This window comes from Chenopodium quinoa, unplaced genomic scaffold, assembly GCF_001683475.1.
Source record: "Chenopodium quinoa cultivar QQ74 unplaced genomic scaffold, ASM168347v1, whole genome shotgun sequence".
Lineage (NCBI taxonomy): Eukaryota > Viridiplantae > Streptophyta > Magnoliopsida > Caryophyllales > Amaranthaceae > Chenopodium > Chenopodium quinoa.
The window spans coordinates 197,566-219,712 of record NW_018743783.1 but is presented as its reverse complement, the minus strand read 5'-3'; the positions used below and the strand labels follow the sequence as shown (position 1 = coordinate 219,712).

The 22,147-nt window shown below is 35.4% G+C and overlaps 2 protein-coding genes across 8 annotated transcripts; one reads left to right on the top strand and one right to left on the bottom strand.

Annotated features, from left to right (window-relative positions):
* Positions 1-873: 873 nt before the first annotated feature.
* Positions 874-12,347, top strand: LOC110684792 (DEAD-box ATP-dependent RNA helicase 58, chloroplastic-like). 7 transcript variants are annotated; one of them, XM_021861217.1, is made up of 11 exons: positions 874-1,546; positions 1,893-2,152; positions 2,770-2,863; positions 4,770-4,883; positions 5,042-5,167; positions 5,404-5,508; positions 8,423-8,581; positions 8,682-8,750; positions 10,574-10,663; positions 11,305-11,445; positions 11,936-12,347. In XM_021861217.1, the coding sequence occupies exons 2-11, from the start codon at positions 1,914-1,916 to the stop codon at positions 12,197-12,199; spliced, it is 1,401 nt and encodes a 466-aa protein (XP_021716909.1). In that variant the 5' UTR covers positions 874-1,546; positions 1,893-1,913; the 3' UTR covers positions 12,200-12,347. The 7 variants fall into 7 exon arrangements, with proteins under 7 accessions (XP_021716909.1, XP_021716910.1, XP_021716911.1 ...); XM_021861218.1 differs by lacking the exon at positions 8,682-8,750; XM_021861219.1 differs by lacking the exon at positions 10,574-10,663.
* A 402-nt stretch (positions 12,348-12,749) lies between these two features.
* LOC110684791 (glucose-1-phosphate adenylyltransferase large subunit 3, chloroplastic/amyloplastic-like) lies at positions 12,750-18,918 on the bottom strand. Its single transcript, XM_021861216.1, has 15 exons — positions 18,568-18,918; positions 17,043-17,156; positions 16,802-16,975; positions 16,160-16,252; positions 15,995-16,078; positions 15,803-15,858; positions 15,558-15,651; positions 15,361-15,473; positions 15,163-15,235; positions 14,871-14,951; positions 14,701-14,787; positions 14,481-14,585; positions 13,859-13,965; positions 13,698-13,758; positions 12,750-13,238 (listed from the first exon to the last, which is right to left on the bottom strand). Exons 1-15 carry the CDS (start codon positions 18,784-18,786, stop codon positions 13,137-13,139), a joined length of 1,563 nt encoding a protein of 520 aa, XP_021716908.1. The 5' UTR covers positions 18,787-18,918; the 3' UTR covers positions 12,750-13,136.
* Between the last annotated feature and the right edge of the window lie 3,229 nt (positions 18,919-22,147).

The following is a 22,147-nucleotide window of genomic DNA, read 5'->3' as shown; positions in this document are numbered from 1 at the left end:
GGCTGGTTTTGGGAGGAGCGCCCTCTCCTAATATAGGAGCGTCCGCTCCTCCTGGTTGGCGCGCCCGCGCTTTAGTCGCGCCTAAACCGCGCCCTCTTCTGCCTCCTTTGTTGAATTTCGGAAGTAGAGGAGAGGCGCGCCCGCTCCTGACTAGGAGCGCCCGCGCCACTTTGGGGCGCGCCCGCGCCAGTCCTGATTTCGCGAAATTCTGACGGTTATTAAGTCTTTAATAAAAGGCTTAATGAAGAGATTCGAGTGACATACAACATTATTCTTCTTCTCTCCCAAAAAGTATTCTTCACAATTCCTCACAAACTTCTTGCAAACTTTTGTGAGAAATCTCTTACAATCAATCCTTTCTTGTGAATTGTTCATCTTTCATTGATTCTTAGTGCTAAGAACATTGGGCTGTCTTTTGTATCTCAAAGAGTATTTCCGGATTAAACCCAAGCACTGTTGTGGGGGAAATTAAACTCTTTAGGAAAGTATTCATACGCCTAAGACAGAGTATCAAGGAATTAGACTCAAGTGGTCACCGATTTCTCATGTTCATATAGATTGTTAAAGCTTGGAGTAGAGGCAAGTACATTATCTTTCACACTAGTGTTTTTCATTGTAATTTCTGAAATACTTTGATATTTTGGTGTTTGGTTGTAATACATTGAATTGTATTTGGATAATTGTATAATTTAATATTAATTATACATGTTTTAGGTTTTGTTCCCACACTTGTTAAAGTTGTTCTAGTTGTTGAATTACTTGAAAACCTAACAAAACCCTTAATAAAAACTAAGCCCATCGCACAAACCACCCAAATCAGCGCTCCCCCACGCTCAGAACCCTAGCGCTAGGGTTCCGAGGATGGGGAGCGGCGATTTGGGATTTTGTGCGATGGTTTGGGTGTTTTTAGGGTTTCGGTGGAAGTTAGGTGATTTAGGGGGAAGGAGGAGAGAAGTGATGGCGCCGGCGTGAGGGAGGGATGGTCTAGGTGCTGGCGCCGGCGTGAGGTAGGGTCTGCGGCAGTGGTTGGGGGCTTCGGAGGTGCGATGGATTGGGGAGAGGGTGGTGGTAAGGTGGTCGGTGGCTGGGTTGATTTTTTATTTTGTTTTTTGATTTTTTTTTTAAGTTTTTATTTTTATTTTTATTTTTCAACTAATCTGTGATGACACGCGTCACATTAACCTGATATAACAAGTTGGGTGACCGATTGAGATCATTTTGGATGAATGACCCCCATAGTTCGGATTATTTAAAAATAATCTAAAGTTGATATTATTTTAAGTGAATTTGCGAGAGTTGAGATTATTTCATTATTTTTATAATTTTTCCTATTTTGAAATGGAGGGAGGATTAGTTTGACAAATTTTTCTTTATCTATTCACTGCGGAGTATTTATAAACTCCTTTTCACTTCACTTTACGCTGCACCCTCTCTCTCCTCTATTGAAGCGCACTCCAATTCCCCTGACCTCTATTGAAGTATACTCCGTGTTCCTCTGTTGAAGTGGCTTCTCACCTTTTTCTCCTCCATTGAAACAGCTTCTTAGGTATAATATTTTTCTCTCTCTTTCCTCTATTCCCTCATGAACTGTAATTCTTTCAAAATAATCGAATATCAATTTCACAATATCTACTTTACTTTCATACTATCCTTAATTCAATTGTCATTATAGTCAATTCAGGGTTCTTCTATTATAGATTATACAACTATTAATTATAAATTACTCAAGTTATGAACAATTAACTAGGTATTTGTTGCTATAACTTTTTTTTTTTTTTTTTAAATTTAACTTAATGCAATTATATGTTGAAACTCTTAACCTAGATGAATTTTATGTGATTTTTGAGCCTAATTTGATAATTGAGTAATATTTGGTTGTTAATGTATTGCAGAATATTGTTTATTATCATTCAATGTTAGGATGGAAGTATGACTATGGACCTTTTCTCCTTGGACCTAGGGTGGGTGCCCCTCCTGCCCTGACTCGGGGACGGGCCGGTAAATTATTTAGCCCTTTCCCTAGAATCCGCACTTTAACTGCTACATTCGTCAATCCTGTTCCTGCAATTGGAGCTTCTGTTGTTCAATTTCGATGTACTGTAACTCTTCGCGAGCTGTGTCAAGGTCATGTGCCTGAGCCTGTGCTCCGCAGGTTATTTATCTTCACCTTTTCTCTTTTTAGAGTTTTGAAGTTATAATGTAGATGTAGTAGATTGAAATAGTAATGTGAAATGAGAAGTAGATATAGGGGTTTGAAATTTTCTTTATAAAGTGGGTTCTGTTCCGACTTTTGAATTTGCATAAATCTTATCATTGGAAATTGCTATGAGAAAATAAAGCATAGTTCAGATTTTTTGTTAGATGTTTGTCACAACTTGGTTGGATGTGGCTAAGACTTTTGTTTTTGAAATTTAGATGTGCAGCCTTGTAGTTTAACTTCAAAGTGGATACGGGTTAGACTATTGAGCTTTTTCGGGCTGGAATGTTTATGCGATGGTTTTGATTCTTTCAGATTAGTTGATCAACAATTTTTTGTTAATGATTAGAAAAATTGCCTGTTCACCTTTACCAAGCTATTATATGTGCAACTGTAGCCTTTGTAATTTATCAAGACTTGTTGAAATGTTAGAAAGGGCTGGGATTTTGCTGGGGTTCAATGTTCAATGTACCTATTAACTTGCATCATCGAAATTCGAAATGGAGCTTTGAGTGAAAAATAATGGGTTTAATTGGTTGATTGACTATTAACTCTTCTTCTGAATGCGATAGGATGGACGAAAATGGATTTATTCAACCAACAGAAGTGCAGCAACAAGGTCTTCCTGTACTATTCACGGGTTCTGACTGTGTACTGCATGCTCAGGTCACTTTTCTGGCTCTCTCATTTCTCCCCTTCAATAATATTTATGATTTACAATCTGCGGAGTATATTCTTTTTTAACCTATAATAGTTCCTCATTTTCTGATTAATCCATTTCTCAAGGGGATGTACTTTATAACACACACTTTAACAAGAATAGAATGCTTCTGTCCAAAAAAATGTATGGGATGGGATCGTAAACGAAAAATTCTTGCTAACATAATAAAGAGGACAAATATTTTTATCATCCCAGCTTGACAAGCAAGTACCTGGGATTGTTTACAGGCTTTTGACCACCAAAATTGTTAAATTGTAGAGTGGAGATGAAGGAGATCAAAGTACAATCTTTACAGTAAATTATTTTTCTCAGAATTGATCTCCACTCATGCAATATATTTGGGTCACTTATATGTGCATTCATGGTTGTTGCCAAAAAAAAATAAAAAAAAAATAATAATAAAAAAAAAAAAAAAAAAATAAAAAAATGTAGACAACTATTTGGCTAAACCTATTCATATTCCTCAATTCCTCATAGTGCCTTATTACAAGACCTACAAGCTTTTACTTTAGAAGATTGTTTCCACGTGTCTCAAGTCTATTACAAGGGTCAGATACAGTTCTTAAAATATTTTTATAAATGTAAAATTGTAAATAGTTCACACCTTAAAACTTCCTAAACCAGTCAAAGCTAGCTAAAAATGAGGTTAAAATATGAAACTTAGCCTTGAAAAATGAAACCAAGGTTAAACTAGATTGCTAGTTTTGAGGTGTTTTGACGCAAAATTTTAATGTCAAATTCAAGTCCCAAATGACTCAAAACCATCAATAGAGCCCATGGACAATCAAGTAGACCATTGTGCACTTGCATTTATGGGGCCCCTACCTAATGGACTGATACACTCAAACAATTTATGTAAAGTATTCTTTCATCCATACACCTGTTGAACAATATTCATGATGTCATGTGACTTTATTTATTACTTTGTGGTCTTTGGTTTGACTATCCTTGTTGTCTCTTCTATATATGCGTGAATTCTCTCTGACCTCAAAGAGCTCGAGGTGTAACTTTTCAAATTATTTATGCAACTTTCTTGCTTACTCTTTTGAGGGAAAGCGTAGAAGTGACCATTATGACTGGATGTGCCTGCAATTTTGAACTTGATGGATGGAGTTGGTAACTTGGTATATGCACAAGCTATCATCAACAAACTAAGATCTTATCCTCAAAACGACATTGATTAGGGCCTTCATATAGTTATGGGTACTAAAGAAACTGTAAAACCAGAAAAGGACTTACAGAAGTGACATCTTAGATTCATAGCAACTCAAAAAATTTATATTAGGGCCAAATATTATTGTATCACCCAATTAAACGATCACCAGTCAGCACATATAAGTATATAACCTGCTGGAATTAGAATAGACACATTTATCACACTCTTTTATATTGAAACTACTATTGAAAGAACAGTATCAAGCTTCATACGCCTTTACTACTTACATATTTGCATCATCCTGTGAATTTATAGCCTACATGTCTATGCAAATCTCTTCCCCAAATGATTGCCAAGTAATGAACAATAAAGGAAAAGGATTTTATGCTCTGGAAAGATCTTGAGGCGTGCCTTAAGAAGATGGATATTGGAAATATTGGGCAATAATTTAGCTAAGCTTTTTGTAAAGCCTAAACACTTGAACTGCACTTCTATGCACTGAGGTGCTCCCTTCATCAATCTACATATAGCCCATATTGAGAAAATTCCATAACTTCATTTGATTTCATAATTGTTATTAAATTCTTTTGAGTTAGTAAGAAGTAAAAGCCATTATCTCACTTACAGGAAATTTATCTTTTGATTTGTTTATTTTTGGGCCAATCAACCTCATATATGTCTTTATTTGTCTCTAGACAGGTTCTGGGAAGACCTTGACATACCTCCTTTTAGTATATTCAATAATTAATACTCAAAGATCTGCTGTTCAAGCATTAATTGTAGTGCCAACAAGGGAGCTTGGTATGCAAGTAAGAAGATTTTATGCCTGTAATTATGCTATTCAGTTTATTATTTTGACCAAGAAAATCAACTTTTTTATGTCATGTTGCTAAACCTTTTTCTTCTTAGCAGACATGGTCTTTGAAATATTGCACTGTGCTGATGTGGTTTTGTCTTGATATTTAAGGTTACAAAAGTTGCACGAATGCTGGCTGCAAAGCCATCAGATTTTGGATCAGAGCAGCAAAAATCATGCACAGTCATGGCCCTTCTAGATGGAGGACTGTTGAAAAGACATAAAACTTGGCTAAAGGTGCCTATCCATCTATTCAATCTCAAACATATTACATTTGAGCATAATATGAATTTTAACGTAAAGAGGTTTCACATTCAGTTGTTTTCCTTAAGCATTACAATTAAAGCTTGGTATTCTGTATTATAAACTTGATTATTTAAAGCTGAAATTTACTCTTTAACTAGAATCTCACCAGTTCAACTTTCACATTATCTCCTCAAAAGATAAACTTCTCGTATCATTCTACTTTTCAGGCAGATCCCCCAACCATCGTGGTGGCTACAGTGGCAAGTTTGTGTCAGATGCTTGAGAAACATGTGTTAGATCTTGGATCAATGAGAGTGCTGGTAGTTGATGAGGTAATAGAAACGTTTTTTGCATGTGGCTTCAACTTTGAATTCAGTCTTCTTTACCAAATAGTAATCCAGGATTGTGAGATGTCTATGGCCAATGTACCATAATCATATGAACTTACTGTTTCCTGAGACATCTCACATTTGTCACATCTCCATTTTAACCTAGCACTCAGGAAATTCAGGAAGGTGAATAGGCTGTTAATGTGTTGTGGGTCGTTGTCACTGTGTGAGCAGCCTGTATGGAGTAATGCTGATTATTGATGCCGCTGAATGTTTTAAAAATACACTTTGGTAGGGTTCAGATTCAAGCATTTCATTTTGAACCTAGAATTTTAAATCTGGAATTTCAAATACTGGTTTTCAATTCCAAATTGTCTGTTTGGGATAAACTGGAATTTCAGATACAAGAATTTCATCATCGCAGAAAAAATCACAAAAAAAAAAAAAAAAAAAAAGAAAAAAATATTGCAGAATGTATGAAGGTAAGGCCATAGAGAGACAAAGGAGCAGCAAGAGGTTGTGGTCGATAGCTTCTTCTCTCTCCTCCTAACTCTCTGTCTTCCTAATATTCTCTCTAGAAATTATGACTAGATTCACTACGATCCTTGTAATACCACACCAATCAAAATCCAGACTTTAAGGTTATATTGTACGTTAATTTTAAGGGAATTCAATCACCATTGTTAAGGTTTAATGGAGTTTCAGTTTGATTGAATTGAAGATCTTAAATTTTGGGTTTATTTTTTATTTTATTTATTTATTTATTTTTTTTTTGTGGGAGGAAGATAGTGCTTGTTTTAATGATGGAGGAGGTGGTTATGTGACAATGGGTGAGACTAGGGTTGTTAGACTAGCTTACCTAAGTCAACCAAATTTATAAACCGAACCTTCACCTAGTATAGGGGCAAGTCCAAGTCGATCCACGAGGAATGGGGGAGTCGATTACTATAGTTTTCTGTTAAGCTATTTCGAAGCAAAAGTATGAATGTAGTGGGAGCTAAACTAATCAAACAAGCAAGAAATCGAGAAAGAATCAAATACTAAGACGCTAGGGATTAGGTTCCACATATAATCATGATAGAGATGCCAAATTGTGGGTAAATCGAAGCAATGGAGTGTTGCAAGGAATAATCTATCTAGACTAATTGTCAAGCTAGGTTTCCACTATGAATGACTAACTAGTAGAATCACAATTCAAACAAATTGAAAATTGGAAATCTCAAATCAAGTGGTCATGTCATCAAGATCAACTATGCAATCAAGTTTAGCAATCTAGGTTGATCAATCCTATCAAACTAAACACATGCACGAATCCATCAATCAATTTAATTTTACAACAATCTATTGATCAAAATCCCCAAATTAGCAACAATCTATCAATCATACATGCTTCCCCAACACCCTAGCTAAGAAATCTACTCATTAATCATTATGAATTGAAGAAACAAAACAAAGCTAATCATCATCATCATATTCAACTAATTAAAAAGAAAATCAAGTGATTAAGCAACTAATCAAGAAATTAATCCAAATCAAACAATCTTACAAGATCAAAGCTAGAATTAAACCAAAAGAGAAGAATTAAGGAAAAGAAATCTCACTAATTACCATTGATTAAGGGAAATCCAAGCTTGATTGAAGTAAAATTGAAGTACAAATAAAGTATCTAAGTGTTTCTCTCTCTACTTTCACTATCTAATTTTGGAAATGTGAACAATGTACTAGAAAAACGTCATCCCCCAAAAATAGCAAGGTCAATGCTTTAAATAGAAAAAGAGAAAAATCGGAGCCTTAGCCTATGGTGCGCACGCACCACAGGGTGTGTGACCCTCATGGCCGCACCAGCCCGCAGCACACCCCGCAGCAGTGCAGCACCAGCACTTCGAGTCTTGCGCGCACATGCATGCCTATCACCGATGCTCTCACATGATGCTCACGAGGGGGGCAGCCTACAAATCCTCATTTTAGCGGGTTCATGACTAAAAGATGCGATGAGAGCGTGGCACGAGAGCGTAAAGCCTTGAGTAGGAGCATGCTTCTAAACTTGATCCTTAGGCATCCAAATGGTGTGAGGTCGTGCCCCGAGCATCCAAGAGACTTGGAAAATCTTCTTAAATAAATATCAAGCCCCAAACAAGACCTATAATAAAGGAAAGCAAAGCGAGTAGAGTAGAAAAGACGAAAATACCCTTAAATCGCAAGAAATTATAAAATAAAGGAAATGAACAAACTAAAACGCAAATGAACGGAGATAAACCATTATTTAAAGAGAAAAGCTATAAAAAGAGAGTCCTAAAATGCTACCATATGAGTGCCATAAATGACACTCATCATTATGGAGAGAATTTTCACGCAGGTGAAGGCAGTGGCAACAAAGATGGTTGATTAACGGCGGTGGTCAAGTGGTGGAGGTCATTTAGAAGGTGGTGATGGTAACTCTCGTGGTAGCAGCAGTGGTTAAGCAGTCAACGATTTGAAGCATTTGAAATGACATCAATTGAAATTGGATTTCAAACTCCATTAATTGAACTTGTTATCCAAAACAACCAAATGCATATTCTTATAATTCCAAAACAGTTTGTTTGGGAAAATTCATCATTTGAAATGAAATGATAGTTTCCAAACAGACCATTAGGGGAATTTCCTTGAATTTCATCAATGTGCTTTTGCTAATTAGGTATAGCCATATAGTAGTATTTGCACTTCCACAAATGGATCTGTTTAATGGACTAGTTATTTCTTGTCACACCCTAGTTTTATGTCTCATCCAGGAATGTTTCTATTCATTGTTTGGCAGTATTACTTAGAAGCTACAAGTATTTGCTAGTCTGAAAATTGCTTTCTGGTTTTTAACCACTAATCATGCACTTTATAATTTGAGTAGCAGCTTATGTTGTAAGTTTCTTTTCTATATTAGGTTGATTTCATGTTTAACTCCTCCAAACAAGTTAGTTCCCTGCGGAAGTTGCTCACCTCATATTCATCAAGCCGTTCTCGTCAAACTGTATTTGCCAGTGCATCTATTCCTCAGCATAGACGCTTTCTGCATGATTGTGTGCAGCAGAAATGGACCAAGGTTGGTTAATTGAGTTTTATAGACTAATTTGAATGATTGCTTCATTTTGAGTGATGTAAAGGTGTTTTTGCTACTTGTGTAATCTTTTGTTCTTTTCCAGAGCAATGTAGTCCATGTCCATGTAAATGCAGTTGAACCAATGCCTTCACGCTTGCATCATAGATACATGGTAATAGTGAACTTTTTATTGTCATTTCTCTGTTGGTTTTTTTTTGGAACAACATTATGTTAGAAATTAATTATCTATTAACATGGGCGGTATTGGATTATTGATCTTTCAAAGGCTGATTAGGAGCTTTGCTTGGTTGATCAGGCAAGTTCACTACACGCCTGATTGAGAACAAATGCATCATCAATTTTTGTGAAGAAATACTGGATTAGTGAAAGTTCTTTCGGTTGATCAGGCAAAGCCCTGACTGGGTGTGCATCTAAAATAAATTCCTCTTAAAATTAATTGAGAAGCGTTAGTCTTGAAGAATATTAATAAGTGAATGAAAATATAATAATCTATATCATTTTTCATTAATATATAGAAGATATATCAAATTTAAATAGGGAGTTTATACTATACGTATGAAGAAATTTTCAAGTAAATTAAACACTATTATAGAGAATTAAAGTTACGTTTTCAATGAAGAGTTTTTCAAAGAGAATAAACATTACTACAGTTCAATGGGGTGAGAGAAGAGGGATGACACGTAAGGTGACACATGGCGCACATGTGGCACCAAATCATATTGAAGGAAGGTTGGCACATGGTGTTAGCATGTTGTCCCTATGAATTTTAATAATATTATAGATATAGATGACTATTATGTCTAATTTTATGAGTGTCATCATGTTGATTTTCTTCTTGATAGTGACAGTTTCAAACCTCTTCATTTCTTGGTTTTATTCCTTCATTAATTGCTTTAAAGCGTTATAATGTTTTTGTTTCCCAAGCTTGTTACCATCTTCTTCGTTCTTTCCCATCTGTTTATTCTTGTTTCCTTTATGAGTCAAACACAAAGTTATCTCCTACTGCTATTAAAATTTCTTTTACCCCCTTTTCATCTTGGGCATAAGTTCATGTGACCCAAACTCTCACCTAAAGCACAAATGTCTGTAGAATGTTTTGTTAACCTCAGGGAACAAACCGGTGGATATGATTAAGCTCTTCGATCACATCGAATCGTTTTTTCAATTCAGTGAACCAGTGGTCAAAATTGCCATGACACAACAATCCTGAATTCATTTTTTTCTTGTCAATCTGTTCATATTGCAAGCCTTGAAAATGCCTTATAATTATTAGTTGAGTAGTTTTATTTTTAATTTATTTTGAAACTTATTAACTAACATATTGTGACTGTTAGAATGTTGACGCAACTATCCCTACTTTGATGTTGAAAACTCTCCATGAACCAAAAATGGACCATTATTACTCTCTCTTGCTGCAGAGTTTGAGAGATAAGTGACTTAAATCAGTTAGATGCATAATTTCTTTTTCGAGTCACTTAGTTGGCCATAGTTAGTACGAGGTGCTATCTGAGACCAGTTTTAAATCCCCAAGGCTGATTCCTTGAGAATTCCCATTAAAGGGTCATTAGGCCTACTGAGCTTTGAGGAAAATGGTTTGCTGTAACCCTTGAAGTCACACTTGTTACCATATCATATATATTTTGCAATATTTTATGCGGATCAGTTAGTTGAAAGAACAAAAAGAAATTATAGCCGAGATTGGTGTGATAAACCTTAGAGATGGCTATAAACAACACCTAAGGTTAATTCTCTGAAACCCTGTTAAGCCATTAAACAAAGTTAGTCTATGTTTGTTGTAAAGGAATCAAGGACTTTAGAAAAATTAATCAAACTTTGACAAATTGTGAATGAATGCATGTTAGGTTGCTTTTTTGTTTGTGAACCACGGTTTGAATATTAATTACCTCTGTTTCCATCATTGTCTCTTGCATAGCTATGTCTTTTCTGAATTGGGTGTAGTTTGTTTTTCAATAGATTTGTCCGAGAAGTCAGAGATTTCAAGCTATTTTTTCATTGCTGCAATTCGATTTGCCCGAGTCTGCCATACTTTTTGTCAATGAACAGGTTGGCATTGTTTATGTTATGACTGTATGTTAAAGTTGTTACAGATTGTAAAAATGAGCTACTGTTTTGGCAATACAGTATTTGTTTTAATATACTCTGTGTATAAGTAAAATAAAATGGTTAAAGTAGGAGATGTGAACAGTGAACAAAGTCAAAGTGGAACAAGCTAAAAAACTGAAGAAATATAATTGGACCATTTCTTATGAAGTAGCAGACTAGCAGAGAAGCAGTCTGATTCATATTGACTATTTTGTTATCTGCTTTGATGTTTTTCCTTGGAGTTTATTAGTCTTCCTTTGGTGAGCTTATATTGGTTTTAAGAGCAGATTTTTCTGTATTATGGGGGTGGCCCTGTCAAGTTCCAAAGTATGAATGAGCTATTTTTTCAGCATGCTTTTGTTTATTCTAAAGAAAAAAAAAAAAATTAAAAATCTTATCTCATATACAACCTCCTCCACCCCCAACCCCCAACCAAGAAGAGAGAAAGAAGGGGGGCGGGGGGTGGTTAAAAAGAAAATATAACAACTTGGAACAGTTTGCAATCTAAATTGAGTCTTTTGTAATTGATGCAGAAGTTATGGAAATTAATTGTTATTAATATTGTAAAAAGGTTCCTAAAGTGCTGATTCTATTGTTTGAAGTCTGAAAAGTCAAAAAAGGCAGGAGATATACCGACAACTACTCTGCTGATTGAGCATTTAAAAAGCTCGTGTGAAGAATTTTCCAACATTTCACTTCTCGAGGAAGACCAGAATTTCAATTCCCGAGCGGCTTCTCTCTTCGTATGTCCTTATGAGTTTTGTTTGATTAGGAATAGTATCTGGTTTCTAGTCTCTTCTCTAATGTGTTACATTGCAAAGTTGAAGTCTCATCACTAAGCTTGTAATTTGTGTGTTTTACCAATGCTTGTGTATTATCTGGGCTGATGAAGTGGTGTTTTAAAATGTCTCATGAACAAATGGACAATGTTGGTTTTATGTCATGAAAGAAGCTTATCCTCCAGTTTAAAATTGAAGCAGATAGAGTAATATAATGTGCTTAACCATCAATAAAGCCATCACGTTAGCTATTATTCTTAATTCTTATTAACCATAATCTAGATCTAGTAAAAATATTGGGGCATATATAACTGTATATAAGCATCTGTGCAAATGCTACATAGCTTCCTGCTTGTTTATTCTTTCAAATTCTTGGCCAAACATCGTTGCTTGGTTTTGACTGCCCTTGCTCTTTATGAATCTCACAAGCTTATTACTCATCCATGAATTTCAGGAGGTTAGAAAAAAAAGTTGCTATCTTATTGTGGCGACGGATCTAGCAGCAAGGGGAGTTGACCTTCCAGAGACGACACATATATACAACTTTGATTTGCCAAAAAGTGCAGTGCACTATCTACATAGAGCTGGCAGGGCAGGTAGGAAACCATTCTCAGATGCCAAATGCATTATAACAAGTATTATAGCTCCAGAGGAACATTTTGTCTTGCAACGTTTTGAACATGAATTGAAGTTTAATTGTGAAGAGCTCTTCCTGTGATAGCTCAATGTATTATGTTTAGTCATATCTTTTTTTTTTTCTTTTTGTATTTTTTTGTATTTTTCCCCCTTTTGTTGCTTGTAGTATTTTATATACTTGGGTGCAAAGCGCTATAATAAAATGCATTTTAGAAATATTAAAGCTCTCATTGTTTGTCATTCACTTGATTACACTTTTTTCTGCCACATGTGCATGTGAATGCTAGGCTTAATCTTAGTTGTTTGTTTGATAGCAAATGAATGATGCACTATCAAATCACATATTGGTTATAGATTTGCACGTGTATATATGTTCTTAGTGTATGAAAATTCTAATGTAGTTTTATGATTTTTGACCACCACAATTTTTTAATGTGGCGGTTGAGATTATTTATTTTTTGATTTATTTTTAATTAGTAATTTTAATTAATAATTATTTTATATATTTTTTTTAATTTCAAAAATTTCGAAAATATTAAAAAATAATTTCTAGAAAATAACAATATATTTAAAATAGTTTTAAAAATTAATTTAAATTAAAATTACTAATTAAAAATAAATCAAAAAACAAATAATCTCAACCGTCCATTTTAAAAAACTATGGTATTCTAAAGTCATAAGACTACATTAGTGTAAACGATTAATCACTTGTTTTTGGAGTGTTGAAAATGGTTAACTTTCATAAATTCTAGCTACTAGAAGTCTATTGAGTTGTATGTACTCTTCTTTGACTAAGCAATGACTTGTAAAGAACAGTTTTGGCCTTTTGGTTTCCCATTGGAAAATTTGATAGTTGGCCAACAATGTAGCCTTTTCACTTGCTACTGAAGTATCCATGACATTACTCAGCACGCAGACAAAAAAAAATCTCCCCTGATGTTCCATGGTCTTTAACATAATTTCTGGGCCTTCATCTTCATATCTCTTTCTGGAAGAAGGGCTTGGCGGGGTATTATTTGTTATATTACAGCCCCATCTTTGATGGTTGAGTTCTTAAATATGACGGTGATGCCAGAACGAATATAGAACCCTTCAGATGTTCTATCTGCCTCTTGTACCCCCTGTAAAAAAGGAGGATTGTAAAATCAGACGTATATTATATATTAAGGGCTAGAATAAAAATCGTGCCAAAAATGCTAATAAGATTAAATTTTGCTTCCTTTCTTCTTGAGAATGTTAATGAAGCTTAACCATCCTTCCCACAAAATTCTGGAATGAAATGGAATTCACTTCTGTCCATGAGGGAAAAAAAGGAAGTATCTTGTGATTCTTATCTTATTAGGCTACACATGGGGAAGGGGAATGACAAAAAAAAAAAAAAAAAAAAAAACAAAAAGCCATTGTCTTTTCTTTTATTTTTGTCTGACTATTAACTATGCCCCTACTTTATTTACATACAGTGTGTTTAACAAGGGAAAAAAAAAAAATCAGTTTTCCTTGTTGCAACTATTGTCACTGGTGATTTCTAATATGGAATATACAGAACTGGTGGAACGAAAGAAAAGATGAGGTGATTCTACCTCTGTATTTGCAATTATAACATTTTTTCCAATCCTGGCATTCTTGTCGATGATGCAATCCCTGAAAAATATTGTAGGAAATAGCGCGAGAAAGAATGAGCAAACCCTTTTTTTTTTTTGGATGATTATAGAGTGAGAGGAAACAAAGATATGAGTTGTACTTGATTTTTGTGTTTTCCCCTATTCCAATGGGAACACCACCCGCAGCTAATTGTGATGTAATTTCAGCATCTGTTTCATAGTAATCGGCACCAAGCATTACTGTATCCTGCATCATGTGGGGTGAGGGGTTTCAGAGTTCTGAGTCTAACAATCATCTAATAGTCACATCTACAAGGTCATTCTGCAAAGCCATTTCTGTGGCACTAATCGCTACCATATTATCCGAGAGACATCAGTTTTTAAATATGTTTATTTGGTTTAAACTTTGAAGCATAATCTAGGTGGGGCTTATAACTGCTGTTTATGACAATGAATAGTATAAAATAACATTGCTTGGAATGGACTCTTTAATTCCTACATCCTGTCTACTTCACTATTTCCTGGAAAGTGTATTCATTCTAAATGGATTGGTGAAGATTAGAGTTTGTCATGTGCTGTAAATAAGGAATATCATGCGAAGGGGGATATTATATACACTTTGATGCAGAAATTCTTTATAGTGGGGTAAAATCAGACATTGCGAACATTAGACTTTTAGAAATGGCTGCAGTGAACTATATTCTATTTTTAGTAAAGAAGTTACAGATGGAGTACATGCAGAAGTAGATCTCCATTACTGACCTTTAAGTGGACGTTAGAGTTGATGCGAGATCGGATTCCAACCACACTATGCTCTATGAAACAGTTGTTCAAGAAGCTTCCATGGGATATGATCGAGTCAACAACCTAAAGAAGCAGAATAAAGGTAAGCCTTTCTATCCTTTTTCTTTAATAAAAAATATTATGAATTGTTTGTTTAGCACCTTGGAAGTGTAAACTGAGTTATAGATATTCAATTAACCTTGCTATTGTCGATCTTGCTAGGAGGCAAATTTCTCCTTGATGTGTACATTGGTTTGTCTGCATCATAGAAGCTAAATCGCGGAGGCTGAAATGTAGAAAGAAATAAAGAGGAGTTGATTATCTTTTTGAAAGCCAGTACAGGTATCATACATCAACCTCAACACTTACATGCTCTGTTAAGGCGAGATTTGCCTCAAAGAAGGATCTGATTGTTCCAATATCTTCCCAATAATCGTTAAAAAGGTAAGCCTGCATACATAATATCTCTATGAGCATTAAAGCTGAAGCAAGACTTGATTTTGAGCAATTTAAGTTGTAGCCAAAGCATCACATACTATAGTCGGATCAGCTTTTGCTTAATGTGTTCAAGTTATTTGTCAAATCTGCATGTTGGTGCTTCTTAAGGTAAATTAAGGGGGTATAATTCTTATTGTTTTGTTTCTAGAGCTTGATATTGTACCTTGGTGTAGTATTCTCGAGCAGAAGCTGGAATAATTTCTGATCCAAAGTCATTCGCAGTTGGGAATCGCCATCTGAGTTACCAAAAAAAGCCACAGTGCTCAGTCCCACTCCTTAAGCTTATACTCAAGTGTGTTCCTATCTTCAGAACATATAAAAGCTAAGAAGCTTGGAAAGAAATTGGAGCTGTAAATTTTACCGTAATAGGTTAAGAAGTATTTCTTTTTTGAATATGTATACACCCATAGATGCAATATAGGGTTTAATCTGAGCTTCTTCTTTTGATAGTCCTAGAACAGTTGTGTCAACTGCCTGGAACATATAAATGCTATTAGCACATATCCTTATTTAATCTACTTGAGAATCGGATGCTACTGTTTGAGTTACGAGTGCTACCATAGCTTTCAAATCTTCTCCTTTTGGTTTCTCACTGAAGGACAAAACTCTCCCCTTGTCATCAATCTTCATTAAGCCAAAATCTGAGGCACGGCTACACAGAAATACAGAATCAGCTATATATAATTTGCAATGAGTAACTTCTTAGGTTTCTGTTCTGCTTTGTTTTTTTAGATTATGCATGTGCTAAATGTGAAAAGTAAATGTGCTGAACTTCATTAGTTCTTGATCCCAGCAAAAGGTACCTGTTATCCATTGGCAGGCAAGAAATACTGATATCAGCCCCACTTTGGCGATGGTTCTGTAATTGGACACATGTATCATTGTTTGTATTTTACAGGAATATGCATTCTTGGAATTAGCAATTGAAGCAATCTCTATTTGAAAGAAGAGAGATATATATAAGTGGAAGGATAGCAGAGCAAAGAGTTACTTGCCTGGAGGAAGTCCATGTAATCCATTCTGTACAAGTGGTCTCCAGAAAGAATCAGAACATCCTCAATTTCCTTACTCCTTTGATCCTATTTTATGTGTGGAAACTCAATATGCTATTTTCATATGTAAATCTCAACTCAATTTACTGATAGCAGGAACATATGTACCTCAAAAAGCCAGCCAAACTGCCTTACAGCATCAGCAGTACCCTGGAACCATTTTTTGCCTGCATCGCCTGGAGTTTGTGTGGCAGCAAGAACCTGAAGAAAAGAAAATTCATCTACCATGTAGTCAGGTTTCCACATTATTGTTCACTTTGATTGCTTTCTCTTTTGATTTAATTTGATCTAGGAAAGAGGGGATAAGACTGTTTTGTTCGCCTTTTTCCCCACTTATTACAGGGAACGTATATTTGGATAAAGGAAACTCAAGTTTAATTTAATATAAAATAAGTTCAATCAACTATAAAAAAGTTCAAATAAATGAAAATCAGATGAATAGAATGCTCCCTAATATAAGGTTGTTTATGGTTCCTCTATAGAGTGAGCTACTTAATCTATTAAAATGAATGATGCAACTCAATTTGAAGTAATTTAATGTGTAGCTTGAGTTGCTTTACAGAAACTGTGTTTTATATTGAAATAGCCACAATGTTAAAGCTGTATTAATGATCTTTTGGCTCTCTGTGTTTGGTATGTGCAAGGGAATGTAAATGTTATCCTTACACGAATTTTTTTATCTTGTTTTGAGTGGCGCATACATAAAAAATTTGTAATTGACAAGTATTATGCCAGGTGGTGGTAAAGAACCTCAACATAGCCATCTCCAAAGTTGCCACTGCTGCCAAAGTTGTAAGCCCGAGCAAGGTGCCTGTTGAGAGAGGCAGAGTTGAATTGTGTCAGAATATAGATTTTGTTGATGCCGCTGTTTATGCAGTTACTCATTGATACATCTATTAGCCGGTATGCTCCTCCTATGGGAACCTGTCGATTTTGAGTTTCAGCTTTTCTGTTGAAGTTAAGAGAAGCAAGAAAGGGAATATTTACTCACTGCTGGTTTTGCACGACGCTTTGTCAATGGAAAAAGACGAGTGCCTGCACCCCCTCCCAATATTATCGCTGCTACAGTTTTTGCGCTTGTTTTCTCCTGTTCAACGTCCCTAAGCTGTATTTCAGATTTGATTATCAGGGTAAATCCGTATCAACTAAAAAGTAGCAGTATTATATCCTTTTATCTTGCAATTATTCTGAATTTTCTAATCCTGACGAGACATGATGTAACAAGCCTTACAACAATGCTAACCCATTCGTTTGCAGTCTTAAAATAAAAATCAAAAACAAAATCACAAAACCTTCTATCAGCATTCATGAAAGGTGTTTTGACCTAGTGACATAAATGTATTCACTTATTCAGGTTTGGCCATGTTTTGACCTAGTGAAATTTTGTGCAATTTAAAACCATTCAATGTTTGGCCATGATCTCTTCGTCGTTGATTAAAAAGACATATTTAAGTTAAATAGTTTGGTTTTCTCAAAAAAAAAAAAAAAAAAAAAAGTTTAAATAGTTTGGTAAAAGTAAGTTGTGCAAAAATAAATTTTAATCAGTAAAAAATATTTTTTTGGGTGTTTAGAGAATATGTGATGAGAATCGATGGCAAAATCTCATATTATAGTGAATCAGTAAAATAAGTTTAAATCTGTAAAAATATGTACAATTTAACAAAAAAAAATTACATTCTATAAATAAATTAAGAGAACATGACCCTCCTCATAAATTAAAATTACAACTCAAAATAAACGTATTACCTTTATAATGGTTATGAATGGTAATGAAGATTTACGATAAAGACATACATTTGGACGTGGATAAGCATTTCCATAGATATTGAAGTAATTAATAATACAACTAATTAAATATTGTTGCGAAACATTTTAGGTTAAAATTATGGGACTAACTTATGATATGGTCGGCATATAAATTTATATAAATTGAAGGATGATTACAACAATTAATCCGTATTTTTATTTTTTTTTTATAATACAATTCCTTTTATCTCCTAAATAATCAACATTTATTTAGAAAAAGATTAAGTTATTGCTTCTGTTAATTAATATGGATAACATTATTATATAAGCATTAGATTCATTTTCTAAATACGTACATTATAAATGCGAGAAGTTATAACAAAAACACAATAGACTGATGAAATTAATGGTTCTTATTATCAATCTTTTTTATATATAGGGCTGTATATAACATTTTTCATTTACTACTTCGTAATTATTAGTGATAAATTAAAAAATGCTACTATAAAGAAATGATTACTCCACTTGTATCTTTATTAGCATTTTCTAATTTATCACTAAATAATTACGAAATAGTAATTGAAAAATGCTTTAGTAACATGGAAATATGAGTTACAATAATGGAAACCAAATTAACATAGCTCTTCAAGTGGTTTACTTTTGCTAAAACAGGGTAAACAAATTATTCCTATTCCTAGTAGTAGAGTGTTACAACTTACAAGCATGCCAAAACTAAGAAAAGACGAGAGTTATTAGTTCTTAGTAGTCACCTTAGCTATAGAAGCAACCTCAGTAGTAAGAGACATGCACACACGTCGCCGAACCGCCTTCTTGTTAGCTTGAAGAGTTTGTTTGGATGCATTATTCTTCAATTTCATCCCCATCAATTCCCCATTGCAAAACTTCACCTCTCTCCAGTCCCTCTTACTCGACGCCACGCTTCCGGCCATCGACAATGAAACATGTCCGTTGGCCGACGACAATGCCATCTCTCTTGCAAATATATCAAACCAGATCCAACTTGTTACAACACTAATATAACTATACTAGTAACAAAAATGAATATTTGTATATAATAATAAGAATATATAATGTTTATATGCTATATGTTAGTAAGATAAGTCAGGAAACGTTGCTGAGTGAGTCCAACTATATTTATCTATAATTCACTGCATCCACCAATTTATTTTTGTGTTCGTCTGGCTATAGAAAATTATGTATATTGCAATGAAGGCCTTCAATTTGTATGTAATTACGTAAATAAGAATATTCCAATGGTTTATTTGCTCGGATAGTAAGTAGTTTATGTCTTTTTGCGTGTTTGCTTTTATTTTCTTGGCAACTGTCTACAACTCTACACCCATCAGAAATTACAATCTATGCTTGAGAGCCAATAAGAGGTGCCCATGTGCACAAGTGGGCCCGATGAGAAAGATAACTCCGTCTGGCCAATAGAAGTGGTATTTGATGGATCGTCTTCTGTTGTTGTATCGTGTGATCGTGTCAGTAACGAACAACACCTTTAAATTGTTCGTCATCTTATTAGGTTGTTATAAAAATATGAGCAACTGATAAATATTTATAACAATGTAGGAGGGATCATCTTAAGGATCAGCCAAGAAATCGTGTACGATGAAATGAGATTAGTCACCCAAGTGTTTGACGCTAAATTCCTAACGAGCCTTTCATTTAATCGTTTGTAATAAAAATTATTCTAATAATGCTATGTGACCTAGTGAAATAAATTACGAACGGCGTAGTATACCAGACTAAGTATCAACTATGAAGCAACCATCAATCAGTTAAATAAGCTTAAAATGAGCTTAACTTGAACTTAAGTGCGTGACTCTTTTCACTTATCATTAGCTTGAACTCCATAAGCAATGATGAAGATGTAGAAGAGATTTAAGATTAACCCAAGCATGCAGTTTGCATTACTAGGACTTGTGCGGTAACTGCGCAAGTGATTCCTGAAGAATTTTTTTATCGTGGCATACCACATCATCAATTAAATTATAAGCATATTTTACAACAATCCGATGCATCATTCAGGCCATACACCAAAATCAATTTTAGTAAATTATCTTCAAAAGAAATTAGGATTCAGCAAATATATAACAAACTTAAACAAATAAAATTTAGTTGGATTATCGTTGATCAAGTCTATTTTGGATTGAATGAGCGAGCCTTAAGTAAATGTGAAGTTCGAATTAGACGAGCCTTGACTAAGTGTCGTGACTCGTGACAAGAAAATTCGAATTATATAAACCTGGTTTGCAATAATTGTCAATAAAGTGATAATTTTTTAATCAACAAAAAATGCCCAATCAACACAACACTTTCACAATTTACTCAAGTTACTACTAAGTGTGAGCTTTATATTTAAAGATAAGACTTGTATAAGGCGGACTTTCGTTAACTTCATCGAAAGACAGCGAATTTAAAGGGTAGATTTAATAATTTTTATGTTAACTTTAACCAATTTAGGGGTAACTTTAATTTGAATGAGTTTGATTGTATTTTGTTGGGTTTTACGGTGACCGAGCACCGTGCGGAACCAAATAAACGCCCCGGATCACATGCACAAATTAATACGACTAAACTAAACATGCATATAATTAATAAAGCAATAAACACATGAGAGAGAGATCGGAGAGAGAGAGATCAAAGAGAGAGAGAGAGAGAGAGAGAGAGAGAGAGAGAGAGAGAAAGGAAAGACGATCATACCCTTGAAGCGTGATTCACGTCGCATGAGCAAGAACCTCAAACGGAGTGAGAACCTCAAGTGCGGCTCCTCCAACAGAGTCCACCCACGCGCCCGAAACTTGGTTGGTATTAACGGTTAGGTTAATATGCAACACTACTAACAAGAGGTACTCCGAGGGTTTTCTTACGTTTTATGTAGAGATGGCCTTTTCGAGTTCAACTCTTGTAACTTTTATTCCCAAGACAAGCTTAAGTATTTATAGAAGAAACATCTCCATCCCTTTCATATTCTATCAATGTGGGAGTTTGCAAAGTTGAGAAAATAATGCAATTAATTTAATTCTAAAATAAATTTTAAGCAATAAGCAAATAATCAAATAACAAGTGGCAAGCAAGTGGGAGTGGTTAGGTGAGGACCACATGGCCTCCTTGCTCCCCAAGGCAAAAACCCACCCACTTAAAATTGGCTAGCTGGCAGATGCCTTGAGCACCAAGGTCGGCCTGCGCTGGCATCTTTATGCTCTCGGCTAGGCCAGCCAACAAGGCCCATCGCAGCACAACAGGCCTCGCACGCTTGTGGGCCCCTGCTGCTGCTGCTATCGCAAGCCCGCACACAATAGTGTGGTGCTGTTGCTTGCTAGCCGCAGCACTTTCTAGCAGGGCCTGGCAAGCTGCGCTAGCTGCTAGGTCTTGCTAGCAACGCTTGCGTGCCACGCACTTGGCCAGCAGGCCCCAACCAGCTCACGCGCGTGGCTTGTTGGGCTTGCGGCCAGTGCTTGGCTTGCGGCAGCATCAAGCTAGCCTAGCCCTCGCATGGCTAAGCCAATGCGAGGCTAGGGCTATGTTGTTTGACTTATTTGCACGTCTCGTCAGTTCATATAATTGACTCGGCGTTTGACGTTCGACTTCGACGTTCTAAGCTCGGAATCCGATGTCGGAGTACGTATTCTCTTGTTTGACGTATTAAGACCTTCGGCTTAATTCGTCGCCTTAGTTCGGTTGCACGCTTGGGTGTGACCCGTTGGGTTCAGTTAAAGGAAAGCTGTGAGATTAATATAATTAATCTCATTCACTGATTGTAGATGGCCTCTAGCCCGACTTTCCGATCACTTGACTTCACTAAATAATTTAACTCCGTAATTGATTCTGAACCCTATATCGGAATAATACACTTGTTCGAAGGACACTATTTCTTTCAATCTCCCACTTGTCCTTCCGGACAAGTGTGCAATATGTGTACTACCCTTTCCTGTGTCACTTAATGTCTCTTTGTGAACTATAAGGTAAGATTTATCATCATCCTTATTACGTCCAAAAGTGTGTCTCAAAATTCCAAGTTCGACTGTCAAGTACAGATGATTTCTAAAACCCATCTAAGCACGACCTTGCATTTTCATAGTCTCGCTCTTCGAGAGGCCTTGTAAACAACAAAGACATATTTCCTATTTTTAATAGGAGGACATTCCCAATCTTGTATTGTCAAGCTTCTCTTACTAAGAGACTTAGCCTCCCGAGTGTCGCCTTTATAATCCCCTTTTACGGTAGACGTTTGACAACATCAAAACAAACTAGTGCTCAAACAAGCGAACTTACAATACTCATGGTTGAGGAAAGAAGTACCGATAGTCATAATGAAAAATATAC

Excerpts from the sequence above, each read along its gene's own strand:
- LOC110684792 (XM_021861217.1), top strand. The coding sequence starts at position 1,914 with ATGTTAGGATGGAAGTATGACTATGGACCTTTTCTCCTTGGACCTAGG. Across the intron at positions 8,582-8,681 it reads TGCAGCAGAAATGGACCAAG|AGCAATGTAGTCCATGTCCA; the intron begins GTTGGTTAATTG and ends GTTCTTTTCCAG. Across the intron at positions 10,664-11,304 it reads TACTTTTTGTCAATGAACAG|TCTGAAAAGTCAAAAAAGGC; the intron begins GTTGGCATTGTT and ends TATTGTTTGAAG.
- LOC110684791 (XM_021861216.1), bottom strand. The coding sequence starts at position 18,786 with ATGGCATTGTCGTCGGCCAACGGACATGTTTCATTGTCGATGGCCGGA. Across the intron at positions 16,253-16,801 it reads TTGGAGATGGCTATGTTGAG|GTTCTTGCTGCCACACAAAC; the intron begins GTTCTTTACCAC and ends TCTTTTCTTCAG. Across the intron at positions 13,759-13,858 it reads GGGGAAAACACAAAAATCAA|GGATTGCATCATCGACAAGA; the intron begins GTACAACTCATA and ends AATATTTTTCAG.